This window comes from Piliocolobus tephrosceles, chromosome 13 (genome assembly GCF_002776525.5).
Source record: "Piliocolobus tephrosceles isolate RC106 chromosome 13, ASM277652v3, whole genome shotgun sequence".
Classification (NCBI taxonomy): domain Eukaryota; kingdom Metazoa; phylum Chordata; class Mammalia; order Primates; family Cercopithecidae; genus Piliocolobus; species Piliocolobus tephrosceles.
The window spans coordinates 62934774-62947869 of record NC_045446.1 but is presented as its reverse complement, the minus strand read 5'-3'; the positions used below and the strand labels follow the sequence as shown (position 1 = coordinate 62947869).

Below are 13096 nucleotides of genomic sequence, written 5' to 3'. Positions count from 1 at the left end.
AATTCAAGCCCAAAGTTAGGATCTTTGGTTTAAAACACAAAATTGTTTTCCTTTTGATATAAAAGTGGTAGCTAAATGGAAAACAGTACATCTCCATCTTGGTTACAAGGTCCAGGGGGAGTCCAGCATTGGACCAAGAGCCATGAAGACGGTGGCACAGCTTCCTGGGGGAGCTGAGCCCAGCCAAGAGGCACTAGCTGGCAGTGCCAGCCCCACAGCCTTGCCTGCCCAAAGTGCCACCAAAACTTGTCCTGCCATGGCCAGAGAAAGGAACAAGAACTTGGGAGCCCTGTCCCCAGCCCTCCCCCAGTCCTCCCCCAGCCTGCGCCTGTCACCTGCTGTCCCAGAACCGGATCTTCTGGTCATTATGGCCACTAATGATGATATGGTCCCCACACACCACGTCATTACAGTAGGAAAGGACATTGATGGTCCTGGAGCCTGGGGACCAAGCAGCAGACCCCAGGGCCTCAGAGGACAGTTGTCGGGAGCCACCCCACAGGACACACGGAGAAGCTGAGGCCCAGAACGCAGTGTCCTCCCAAGACTAGAGCCCAGGTCTTCTGCTTCCCAGCCCAGGACTCACCCACGTCTTTTTCCCACCCACAGCCTGTGGACACCAAGAAACCAGGCAGAAAACACCATTGGGGGATACCATTGGGGGACTGGAGGTTCTTGAGAGGTTTCACCCCCAAATGCCTATGAATCTCAGAGCCACTCCCAGAGAGCAGGTGAGGTCACTCGTACTCTGGCCTGGGGCTCCTGGCTGGTGGGGAAGGGAGGTGGGGTTGGGGCTCACAGTAGGCACGGCCGAGGTCCCACTCCTTCACTGTCCGGTCACGGCTCCCAGTCACTGCCTGGTGCCTTGTCAGCTTGAATTTGGCAGCTGTCACCTTATCTTTGTGTCCAGACAGTGTCTCCTGTACCCCGGCCCCAGGTGCGGATCAAGAGTTTGGCCAAGACCCCATAACAGGCCCCCTAGTCCTGAGGTATGACCCCTGACCCCCAGGCAGCCTCCCCAGTCAGGCCTCACCTTGGACTGTGCCTCCCCCACCTTCCAGAGCTGGGCAGCCTGGTTATAAGTTGCTGCTAAAACCTGGTAGCCCTGGAGAAATGGGAGAGGAAAATGAGAGGTGCTAAGCCGTAGGCAACATCCTTCGGGCCAGAGAATGAGGCTAGGGGCTGCCCCAGAGCTTCCCATGGCCCAGGACTCCAAGGCAGGCAGAGGAGCCTCCGGCCCAGGGAGGAGGATCTGTGTAAGAAGAGCCCAAAGGCCTGGTTCTAAGGTATCCATGCTACGCCCTCAGGTCCCAGAGCCCCCACCTGTCCAGTGTGGAGATCAGAGGGGGCGCAATCCCATGCCACTTGGGCAAAGTTCCTCACCGAGGGGTCAAAATCCACACTGGTGATGCTGCCACCAGCTCCCTCCAGGGTCTGGTTGACCTCCAGGCGACCTGGGAGGACCAGGAGAAGGGACAGTTGAAATGAGATCCTAACCTCACAAAATGGAGGAATTGGGATTGAGAGCAAAGATCAGTCCCTGTCGCCCCCCTACCCCCACAGGTTAGAAGACAGAATCGCTGGGTCTGTTCTGTGGCCTGGGCTGGAGACTACACCTCCCCTAACTGCTGGCAGTGGGTCCCAGGGACAGCTAGTCATTTCACAGACCAGGATAGAGAGGACCGGGGAGAAGGGACTATCTGTGGGTCACGCAGCAAGCCAGGATCAGGCCAGCCAGAAACTTGCCTTTTCTAGGAAGCCCCCAGGAGCCAGCTCTGACTCCCCAGGATACCCCCTCTCCAGAGCACAGAGCTTGGGACAAGGCCAACAGTTCATACTCGTCCCTTACCTGAGTTCTGAGAGCTCAAGTGATGCTAGAAGAGGGTCACCTGGTAGACTCAGGGACCTGCTCTTCAAGGGCCTGTCCCTGTAGGACCTCATGATAGGGGACCCCCACCCACCCCCATCAGGGACCATCTGAACTCAGCCTTCCCCATTCTGCAAATCTGGACCCTAGGAGCCAGGAGGCTCCACCCTTCTTCAGAGCAGCGAGCCCCGAGTCTCACTCTTCCCAAGGCATTGTCTAGTCACTGCCCACAGAATATTCCAGATGGAGAAACGCAAAGAGATCCAAGACCTCTGCCCACCAAGTGAACTGAGGAGCGGGTCTGGAGAGAAGCCCCGAGTTGGCCTGCAGGGGAAGGCTCCTTACTTCCCACAACATTCCAGAGGTGGATCAGGCGGTCAGCCCCTCCAGTGGCCAGGAGGCTGCTGTTGGGGCCAAAACGAACAGCATTGACCTCAGAGAGGTGGGCATCCTGTGGGGAAAGGGGAGATTGGTGCCCCAGCCCTCCCCACACATATCTCTGTGGGTGCTCACAGGCCCTCTCACCGGTACCTGTGCAGACACAGCCTGCTGCAGACATGGTATCCCCATCCCCGGTTTCTCTGTCCACACTTTTGAGTTTCAAACCTGGCCCCACCAGGTGTTCTCACCTCTGCCTGGACCCCTGCAGCAGCCTCCGTGCTATGCTACTCTACTCTCCTGCCTGGCCTCCTGGCCTCCCAGCCTCCCCTCTCTCCCTCCCTGGCCCATGCCCCCATCGTAACATGCGTGACTCCCACCACAGGCTGTGGGAGGCAGCCTCCTGCTCCTGCTGAGGAGCCCAGCCTTGCTTCCCTGGCCTCCTGGGACCACCCCTGTGCCTGCACTCCCTCACCACTGCCCCACCCATATGGCTCAGCTCCTCCCTTACCAGCACATCCTGAGCCTGGGTAGGAAGTCGGGTGGCCACACATACAGGGATGATCTGGTATCGCTGCTCAGGGGCTCCCCCAATGGAATGACCTCTCCTCTTCTTAAAACTGGGCGTAAGGTGGGTCGGGGTCAGGAGGGCATTCAGCAAGGCCTTCTCAGGTGGGAGCCTTCAGCTCCCCTGAGGCATCAACCATAGGAAGCAGATGGGGCAGGAGGCAGAACATGGCCCCAAGAAGCAGCGAGCGCATTCCTCAACCCAGCCTTTACCCCAGGGGTCGGTGTGGAGAGCACACAGAGGCAGGCACAGGAGCAGGGTAGGGCTGGTAGGTGCAAAGAAACCTTAGGGCTGGGGTTTCAATCCCAGTCTTGCCACTTCTTGGCTCTGTGACTCTGAATGAGTCCCTGACATTTCAGAGCATTTTTCCCAATTGAGTAGGAGCTCCTGCCCTGCCTGAGGCTGGAGCTCTTGGTCCCCTGTGAGGACCTTGGATGAAGACAGACCCTTGTGATGACAGAACCTGGAAGATAGCTGAGCAGGGGCTGGGGCTGAGGCCATTCACCTGGCTCCTGTCTCCAGGGCCTAACAGACTCACAGGCAGACAGCTGTGCACCACAAGGATGGACAGGTCAAGGCGCAGACACAGACCAAGCCTGGGCTGGGGAGCCTGACACACACATGGGTGCACACAGGCACACACACACTTACTCCAGAAGCCCCTTCACCACATCCACACAGTGGGACAGCGTCAGGGAGGTGGCTGAGGCAGACCTGAGACAAAACCGAAAGAGATGTGCTAAGGGACTGGCTGGTATGTGTACAAATGGCTGTCCATCATCTCCACACTTTGCCAGAGACCTGGAGGCTCATAACCTCTCAAGTCTGGGACAAGAACTTGACTTCTCCAAGACCAGGAGACTAGGATGACCCAGACCAGTCCCAGGAAGGTCAGGGCGGCAATGGATTTGGTAATGAAAGTCTCCCAAGGTCTCCCTCATGATGAGAAGAACTGCCTCACCCTACAAGTACCCACCAACAAAAGTTCCTGGGAAGCTGAGCTGGGGCCTGCAGAGAGAAGAGGCGCTGAAGGTTCCCCCAGGGTGGGGATAGGAAGAGGGGGAAGCCTAGGCTTGCTGGGTGACCTCAGCAATGCCCAAGAGAGGGTGTGTCCTGCAATTACTTGGCCCACAAGGGCTCCCAAGGACTTTGGGGAGCAGCATCTCATTCCCCTCCCCACAGTTTCTTCACTGCCCCAAGGCCTGGACACTGGGGACCTGCAAGGAAAGACTGAGAAGAGGCGTTAGGCTGGGGAATGGGGCCCGGAGAGGGGCAGCCTCAATGACAGGCAAATCAAGAGGAGAGACCCTGCGGAGGGGTACCCAAGGTCTGAAGCCCCAGTCAGGTCCCACAAGTATTAGCACACATCTACACATGCTCATACGTTCACACACAGACGGGCTTAGTCAAGTTTGTACACACCCGTGTCTCTTGTCCCTGTGGATGCACATGCTTGTACACCTATGGCTGCACACACATGCCTGGCATGACTGGGCTCTGGGCTTTACCCACAGGTTCCTTCCTGGTGACAGCTATTCACAAGCTTGACACCCCACCCCCAGAGCTCTGATCCCAAGAAGGAGGGAAAGGGTTGAGGGTAGGGGTTGGTGTGGGTGAGATGGAACTGACTGCAAGTGGCTCCAGACAATGGAGGTCAGACTAGCCCTGGGAGATTTGAGCTTTCCGGCCTCTCCTCAAGCTCTCTCCCAACCCAAGAGCTGACTCCAAGGTCCAAGAGGAAGACCCTGGCAGCCTCTGGGGTGGGGCTGAGCTCAGAGCTCTGAGACCACCACCTGGGTCCTCACCTGAAGGGCCTCTTCCACTTCTCACAAGCTTCATTCTCCAGGGGCTCTGGCTCAGGGGCCAGAGCCAGAGTCTCGGTTCTCTCCCTCATCCCATCGCCTAGGGTGTCCGGACCCCTACGAGGAGAAATCAAGCTCAGAAACGCCAAGGGACCAAGCAGCCCCTCCCGACCCCAGCACAGGACACGCTTAAGACAGGAATTCCCAGTGATGAGGGTTCTGTGTGGGTACACGTGCAGCGGGCACGCATGCAGGCTCCTACGACCACACGGTCCTCTGCAGGTGTCCCGTGGGCCCCGACTACTTGGGGGCCTCGGGACGCGGCTATGCCCAACTACAGTCCGCGGCCTGGGTCGTCGCAGGCAGGAGGGGCCGGGAGGCAGAACACAAGGGTTGGACCGGCCTATCCCCACTCTTACTCGCTGATGCTCACGATCCGCTTGGCAGCCTTCTTCAGCTCCTGGGACACCCGCGCCTGCTTGGCCCTTGTTGGGTAAAAAGTATCCTAAGAGCCTAGCGCGGCGCCTCGCACGCAGGCGGGGCGCGACCTGGTCCCGTTCTCCAGTGGGCGGCTGCTGCCCGCCTCCCTTCCAGACACAAGCGAGGCCCGACTCTCCCTTCAGGGGCGGGGCCTTTCCTCAGAAGGGGCGGGGCCTGCTCCCTCACCGCTCCCGGCGCTCGTTGCGCAGGTTGCGCTCAGCTGCGGCGCGCGCCTTCCGCTGCACGAGCCTCTCCAGCAGGTCGCGCGCCTCCTCCTGGAGCCTGCGCAGTGCCGCCTCCCGGAGCCCGACGTGCGCGCGCAGCGCCTCGTAGGCTTCCCGCTGCACCGCGTTCTGCGCCCGCCGGTCTTCCACCTGTTGGGCCTGCTGCGCCCGTGCCTCTCGCAGCTGTGCCACGCGGACCTCCAGGGCCGCCAGCCTGGAGGATGGAAAGAGCGGATAGCGGGTCCCAAGCCTCCCCCGTCACTGCCCAGTGGAAATCTGCCTCGGAGCAGAGACCGACCTCCCCATGCCAAACGCGGCTAGCCGGTGGCTAAGCCAGGTCTCCCCCAAGACTTCGCCCTCAGAGCCCAGCCGTTCGGTCCTCTGGCCACCAACCGATAGGCTCGGGGGCACGTGGGGAAAGCTCTTGGCCCGCGCCATTCTCCCGCATAGTTGGCCCTGGGCCTCCCCGAGGTGGGCGCGGTCCCTCCCGCCCCCGCCTCCTCCCCCTCCCGCGCCCGCGGCTGCGCCTCACCTGCTCTGCAGCTCCTGCAGCTCCGACTCCAAGGCGCCCAGGGCCACGCTCTTCTCCACCACCTGGTAGGCCATCTGGGGGCGGACAGGTGAGCACGGCGGCGCTGAGGCCCCTCCAGGCCTCTAGTCCCTCCCGGGCCGAAGGCGCTAAGGGACAGTCGGCTGCTCCCCTGCCCGCCCCCTTCCTGAAAAACAAGCTGAGCCCCACACAGGTTTGAGACCTTGCAGAGGGACGCGCTGCTGTTTGTGGAGCAGTGGAAGGCCCTCGGGCTCTGGAGTCAGCCCTGGGTCCCAATCCTCGCTGTGCTGCTTCGTTTCTCTGCGACCCTACTAGGAACCTCTCTGGCCAGAGCAACCCGCTACGCTGCCTTGCCTGAAGAGTGGGAAGACATCGCTCCGCTCCCAGCGCCATGCAGAACCACTGCGAGGACTCCTAGCGCAGAGGCTGCTAAATGCTCATCTGGCCCTCGGGCGCCATGATGTTCCCAGCAGGCTACGTGCTCCTTCCATCCTCACCACACCGGGAGGCTGGTACTGCCACTCTCACTTCACAGACGAGGACACCGACAGAGAGGTTTAAGTGTCTTGCCCAAAGTCACGTAGCTAAGAGATTTGAGCCCAAGCCACGTAACTGCATCACCCTCCAGGCTGGTCAGGGGAATGTGAGTTCTGTTCCCCACCCCTCCCTGGGGGCTTCCTGGCTTCACTCAACCCAGGCCTGCCCAAGCTCAGGTCTCAGCAGCGAGGAGCCCTGCGCAGAGGCACACAAGGCTAAAATCAGGCATGGACTCGGGGAGCCAGGGCCCAGACTCAATATGGGAACAGCCCTGGCAGCGCAGGAGAGGCAGTGAGGGTCATTTCATCTGCACCCCCGCCTCACTCGACATGCCTTCAACTCAGAGCCAAGCAGGGTCAGTGGGAGAGACAGACCCCAGGCAAGGCAGCTCCCACCAATGTGACAAAAGAACATGAGGGCCAGAGGCGCCTCTGGCCCAGGCCCAGGCTGGGGGCTCTTATTGCTAATCTGTTCCTGTGTTCTCACGTGGGCCTGGTGAGGACAGACTGAGGAGCAAGGTTGGGGCTGCCACCTGCACTGACGTGATGCCCTATGAGTGAGTCTGCAGAGAAGGAATCTGCACATGCGGGTTGGGGCACCTTTATTCATAGTTGGCCCCATTTATGACATAATTCTTTTCACCACTGAGCAATCTGATCACAACCTCCACTTTCTCACCTGTCACTTGCTTTCATTTATGTTATACCATTATGTTATACCATTCAATATTTTATTGTATGCCTTTCAAAATTCAAGTCGTAGAGGTGGAAAACAGATTAGTAGTTGCCAGGGGTTAGGGATGGTTGGGGGGAGAGGGGTGAATGTGACGAAAAAGGGGTAGCAAGAAAGAGATCTTTGTGGTGGTGAAACAGTGCCGTATCTTGATGGTCACACAAATCTACACGTGATAAAATGATAAAGGACATATACACACTTCATACCAATCCCAGTTTCCTGGTTGTGGGTACTATAGCTATGTAAGATGTAGCCAGTGGGAGATGCTGGGGGAAGGGGACGCAGGAACTCTCTGGACTATCCTTGCAACTTCCTGTGAATCTATAATTATTTTAAAATAAAAAGTTAAAGTAATAATAATGATAAATGCTTGTGATGTGTGGAACTACCAGAGAAATTTTTACAAAAGAAAAGAAAACGCCTCCCCACTGCCCCCATCCACTGGCGCATCCAATGGGTACTGGCTGGTGTGTGTCCAGGGAAGGAATGCTGGGGGCCAGGGAAGGAATGCTGGGGGCCAGGGAAAGCATCCCAGGCAAAGGGAGCCGGGAGCTCAGAGATGAGAGTGGCAGGAAATGCAACAGGAGCCTGGGGAGGTCAACGGGTTAGCCAGGCTAGGAGCTTTGGAAGATCTATAGCACACTAACCATGGAGAGAGGTAGTAAGACGGGTCTTTACTTTTTACTCTATGGCTTCTATTCTCTTGAGTCGTTTACAAGCATGTTTTGTGTACTGCTTGTCTTTAATGGAGATCTTTTTTTGAATTAAAATATGTCACTCTGAAAGCTGTATGGAGAAGGGACAGGGAGTGCTGAAGGAGTGTTCCAGGGTAGGATGAAAGTTACTTGTACCATGTCAGATATGGTACAAGAAACAGACATTGATGGATTTGGAGATAGTCAACATGACCTTGTGACCAGCTCAGGATGGAGGGCTGGGAAGAGTCAGAGGTGCCCCGGCGTTTCCAGCCTGTGTGAGAACCACTGGGGGGCAGTCACAGGAAGGACAGCCCACCTCATTCATAGCTTAGTCTACAAATAGTCCTTAGTATGGAATGGACTGTGGACACAGGCCCTAAGGATATAGTTTGCCTTGGAGGCAAACCAAGACATCCCACGGCTTGGGGAGCTCACAGCCCAGAGGCAGGGGGTGGCGTGGGGGGTCAGATGTTTGAGAATCACCTCTCAAACAAATACTGAATTGGACCTACAACAGCAGCTCTGGGGAAAGATTCTTAAATGAGTCGGTACCTATGCCCATACTTCTGTTGGGCAGGTGACTTGCCATGCTGTGACTGGATGTGTATTTACTGGGCTATCACAGTCTCCTTCAGAGGACTAGAAGCCCCATGGGCCAGCTCTTGTTTATTGCTGCATTCCCTGTACCTTGGATATAGCAACTGTCAATAGATGTTGAGAAAATGAATGGAGAGCACAGAAGGTGATTTGTGTGAGAGGGGCCCAAATCCTGGCTCTACCTCTCCAAGCCTCAGTTTCCTCCTCTGCAACCATAAAGTTGTGAAGGATTAACTGAGACAATGTTTAGCCCAATGCCTGCAGGGAGTCAACTCTCAAAACGGCGTGGACCAAAACAGTGTGGGCCAAATTCTGGGGGAGATGGTGAGCCTGATTTTAGATGTGATGTCCAAAAAGCAGCTGAGCAAGAGAGTCAGGAGCTCAGAACAGAAGGCTGGGCTAGAGACAGATCTGAGAGTTGGCAAACAGAAAATGGGAGTCCGTGAGCCCCAAGAACACCCATATTTGAAGGGAGGGGAATAGGGAGAAGGGAAAGGAGCCAGTGAAGGAAGTTCAGAGGCAACAATCACAAAAATGAGAGGGAAACCAGGAGAGCATGGTGCAAGAGAAGCCGAGAGACACTGTTGCAAGGGGACAGGGAAGGCGGTAGTGTCAGGTGGAGCGTCCTCACCCTGCCAATGAGCTAAATGAACCTTAGTCTGCAAATGTACATTGAGCATCAACTGGTGCTAGGCCTTGGGGATGGCTGGGCGAGGGGTTAGCCATGGAGTAGTGAGCAGAGTAGGCTAAACAATGTGGAAGGGAAATGGGCTGCCAGGCCCTTGCACACCTAACTCCCTCCAGCTGCTGTTGGAGCCCACTTCATTGTGGGCTGCCTGGGGCACTCTGACCCCTGCTGAGCTTCAGGTCAGAGCCTGGCACACACTAGGGCTCACTCAATGCTTGCAGCACTGGGCTTGGAGAATGCAGCAAACACAGGAGTACCCCTCACTGGCTGGCTCCCTTGGACCACATCTCTCTACACCATTTTCAGACCCCTTCCCAACTTACCTCACCACAGACCAGCCGGAGCCCCTCCTCCTCCTCCTGCCACTTCACCCTCAGTGTGGCCAGTGATGGGACTTGGTCTGAGTCAAGCCCTGACTCCTCCCTGCCAACCAATCAGAGTGGTGCTCACTGTCCCTCGGTTCACCCAAGTGCTCAAAGGCACCCAAGGGATGCTACATGAAAAGCCTAAAACAAGAGCCATTAACTTCCTCCTGGGAAGATGGAAGCTAGCAAGCTAGTAAAGGAAAAGGCAAGTCTCTAGAAATGAGCTGTCCATGACTCCTCTGCTCCAAGATTCCCCTAGGCCTTGGCCAAGGACCCTTCTCAAGAAGCACCTCCCAGCTGGGCGCGGTGGCTCACGCTGTAATCCCAGCACTTTGGGAGGCCGAGGTGGGCGGATCACAAGGTCAAGAAATCGAGACCATCCTGGCCAACATGGTGAAATCCCGTCTTTACTGAAAATACGAAAATTAGCCAGGGGTGGTGGTGAACGCACCAGGAGGCTGAGGCAGGAGAATTGCTTGAACCCAGGAGGCAGAGGTTGCAGTGAGCTGAGATCAGGCCACTGCACTCCAGCCTGGCTGACAGAGCCAGACTCTGTCTCAAAAAAAAAAAAGAAAAAAAAAAAAAAAGAAGCACCTCCCAACTCTGAACTCCAATCTATTCCTGGTTCTCATCTTCACTTCCTCTTTGGAATAGGTAGCAAGATCCTTTCTTCAGGCATCAGGCAAGGAACAGGGAAATCGAAAAAGACTGAGAAAGGGAAAAGATGTTAAGTGTAGGGGTGGGAGGGGAAGGAGATGGGACAAATGCAGAAAGATGGACAAAGAAAGCTGGAGGGAAAAGAGATTCTAAACAGCTATCCTGTGGGAAGGCCAAGGGCCTGCCTCCCCCACGACCCCCACCACCCCTGGGCAGCAGCCAGGGGCTGATGAGGCGCTAGGGAGAGAATGAACCCAGCACAGGCAGCTCTTTGTGACCACAGACACACATATACTCACCAGGGGCCCTGGTGGGTGGTGGGAGTTACACTGTTTGGCTCCGGCTGCAGCTTCTTTGAGAATGTGTCCAGCAGCTCAGCCTTCTCTAAGAGATGGTTATCTGGAGGGTGCAAAAGAATGAACCTGGGGCAGAGACAGATACCCAGCAGCCCCCTGGCATGCAAGTTATCTCCGGCTAGGATGGCTGCAGGAGCCCAGAGATGCTAGGCATGGGGAAGCTTCTGGCAGGCTGGCCTCTGCCGCATGCCAGAGGGGCGTCTGTGCAGCTCTACAGGACCTTCAGCCCTAGCAGTGTCCTCATAGCACTGGTCCCCAGGCCCACCCGAAAGAGGACCTGCTCTCCCAGGGACAGAAGGAGGACCACTGCGGGGTACTGCCTGCTGAGGGTCCTGAGGGAAGGAAGGGGCCTGGGATTGATTCATCCCTGCCTCAGAGCAAGGCTTAGCCCCGGAAAGTGATAAACCGAGCTCTACCTGTCAATGGCCTTTGGCAAGTCACTTCCCCTCCAAGGGCTCTAGCTTTCTGCACTTAAAAATAATCCCTGGCCAGGCACGGTGGCTCACGCCTGAATTCCCAGCACTTTGGGAGGCCAAGGTGGGTGGATCACAAGGTCAGGAGATTGAGACCATCCTGGCTAACACGGTGAAACTCCGTCTCTACTAAACATTACAAAAAATTAGCCAGGCGTGGTGGCAGGCGCCTGTAGTCCCAGCTACTCTGAAGGCTGAGAAGGGAGGCTGGCATGAACCCGGGAGGCGGAGCTTGCAGTGAATGGAGATCGCGCCACTGCACTCCAGCCTGGGCAACAAAGAGAGACTCCCTCTCATAAATAAATAAATAAATAATCCCAACTTCCCCAGCCCTGGTGTAAGGTACCCCCAGGCTAGAATAGAAAGTCCTTAAGCAATTATTCAGCAGACATTCTGGAGGTTTTGACCCTGGAACACACTCCCTCCCCCATCAACAGTCACTTCCTCTTTTCTCACCAGTTCCAGGGGAGGGCGGGGTGGTAAGCCCAGGCCTAGCTCCCTCCTCATCAACTTCCTTCCCACACTACTTCCCACCTGTGTGTCATCTTGACTGAGGCCCCTGGGCCTGGCCTAGTTCTCACGAAAACCCCACCTCAGCCCCCAGGGTACTGCAACCCCCAGCAAACCTAAAGAAGGTCTCTATACCCAATTAACAAGAAGACTGAGGTTAATACCCAATTAACAAGTAAGAAGACTGTGACCTGCCCAAGGCTCAAGACTGGCCCTTCGGTCTGATTTCAGCCCTCCAGGTCTCTCCAGTCCCTCAGACTCACAGCTCCCTGGGGGGTGGGGGTGGGGTGGTGACCCCCCCCCTCACACTGGAGGGTTCCACTCCAGAGCAGTGGAGAAGTGTGGCTGCTGGAGGTGGGGGCTGGCCTCGAAACCCTGAAGGCAGAGGACCAGCAGCCTGGAAGCTTGCAGAGAAATTTCCCTGGCTAACAGCAGATTTGATTGTGGGGGTTTGGCCAAGATTAGCCCCAGTGAGAGAGCCGCAGGGACTGTGATTAGACTTCCAACCGCAGACATACAATCGCAGGTGGTCAGAGGCGCGACACACAGGCACACCTGTTCATCCCGTCGTGAACTGCCACACCCCATCCTGACCAGCTGCCCAGAAACAATTCTGAGAGTCCGACTTCGCTGGACTCAGCCGGCATCCGCCAGCAGCCCGGGGCCCCCTGATGCCCCCTCAGGTTGGGTAGGCTGACGGGGAGGTGTTCTATAAGACTGCGCCAGCGTCGCCTGTCGGCGGCAGAGCCTGAGATGCACAGCCTCCTCCCTAGAGGTTCCGAGTGTCGCCCCTCTCCGGATGGGCCAATAAGTGGCTGCTCTGGACAAGTCCCGCGTTCTTTCATTGCTCTACCGAGACTAAGTGCACTAATCAAGCCCCGACCCCGGGGACTGCCCGGAAAGGGAGGCACAAGAGACCCTTCAAAACCACCACCCGGGGACGCACTTGCGTATCGAAAGCCCAGCTCGTGGGAGGCCGAGCCCGTCCTGAAGGGCGACGAGGGCGGGGGGACAGGAGGGGCTTGTCCAGGTTCTAAGCAGAGCCTGGATGGCAAGGGGCGGAGTCCTGGCAGTCGGGGTGGGCGTAACGCACAGGCTCAAGGCACAAGGCACAGCGCACTCGGGTCACAGGCGGAGGAGACAGTCAAACCCTCTCCCCGCGCCCGTAGCCGCGTCCCCTCAGCGGCCATCCTCTCAGCCCCGGGGCGCACTCACAGGCCGGCACCAGCTCCAGGAAGAGCGCCTTTTGCGTACGGTCCCGAAGACGCAGCTGCCGCACGATGTGGCGTTTCCATCGGGCTGTGGGGGCGCCGGGGACGCCGGGCCCAGCCATGGCCGCGCTCTCTCGCCTCTCGGCGCGTTCCTCCCGCCCAGGACTGCGCCAGGCCGGGGCGGGGCCTTGCGGGGACTCCGTTACACCAGAGGGCGGGCGGTGGCGGGGAATCCCCGGCTTGTCCCAAGAGCGCTCTGGTTGGGAGGACCGAAGACCGACGCCGGGAGGAGCCGCCTCCGGGTCTGAACCGCCGGGGCCCCGTCCGAAATGTACACCTAAGTGGGTGCTCTTGTGGCGCAGGAGCGAGGTCGGAGCCTCCGGGGCGGCTTCCCCCACGC

General features: G+C 57.5%; 1 protein-coding gene across 4 annotated transcripts in view; it reads right to left on the bottom strand.

Moving 5' to 3' along the window:
• Positions 1 to 13096, bottom strand: part of ATG16L2 (autophagy related 16 like 2) — a 29053-nt gene extending 15957 nt beyond the window's left edge. The window contains exons 1-14 of one of the 4 annotated variants that reach the window (XM_023209507.3): positions 12701 to 13096; positions 10446 to 10545; positions 9448 to 9547; positions 5852 to 5925; positions 5282 to 5533; positions 5035 to 5100; positions 4619 to 4732; positions 3465 to 3527; positions 2757 to 2865; positions 2213 to 2318; positions 1384 to 1454; positions 1034 to 1105; positions 800 to 920; positions 336 to 441 (exon numbers count right to left, since the gene is read on the bottom strand). In XM_023209507.3, coding sequence (XP_023065275.1) covers positions 336 to 441; positions 800 to 920; positions 1034 to 1105; positions 1384 to 1454; positions 2213 to 2318; positions 2757 to 2865; positions 3465 to 3527; positions 4619 to 4732; positions 5035 to 5100; positions 5282 to 5533; positions 5852 to 5925; positions 9448 to 9547; positions 10446 to 10545; positions 12701 to 12818 — 1472 coding nt within the window. In that variant the 5' untranslated portion in view covers positions 12819 to 13096. Of the gene's footprint in view, positions 1 to 335; positions 442 to 799; positions 921 to 1033; positions 1106 to 1383; positions 1455 to 2212; positions 2319 to 2756; positions 2866 to 3464; positions 3528 to 4618; positions 4733 to 5034; positions 5101 to 5281; positions 5534 to 5851; positions 5926 to 9447; positions 9548 to 10445; positions 10546 to 12700 lie in introns of those variants that run through there. The other 3 variants (XM_023209506.3, XM_023209508.3, XM_023209510.1) reach the window with 3 other exon arrangements.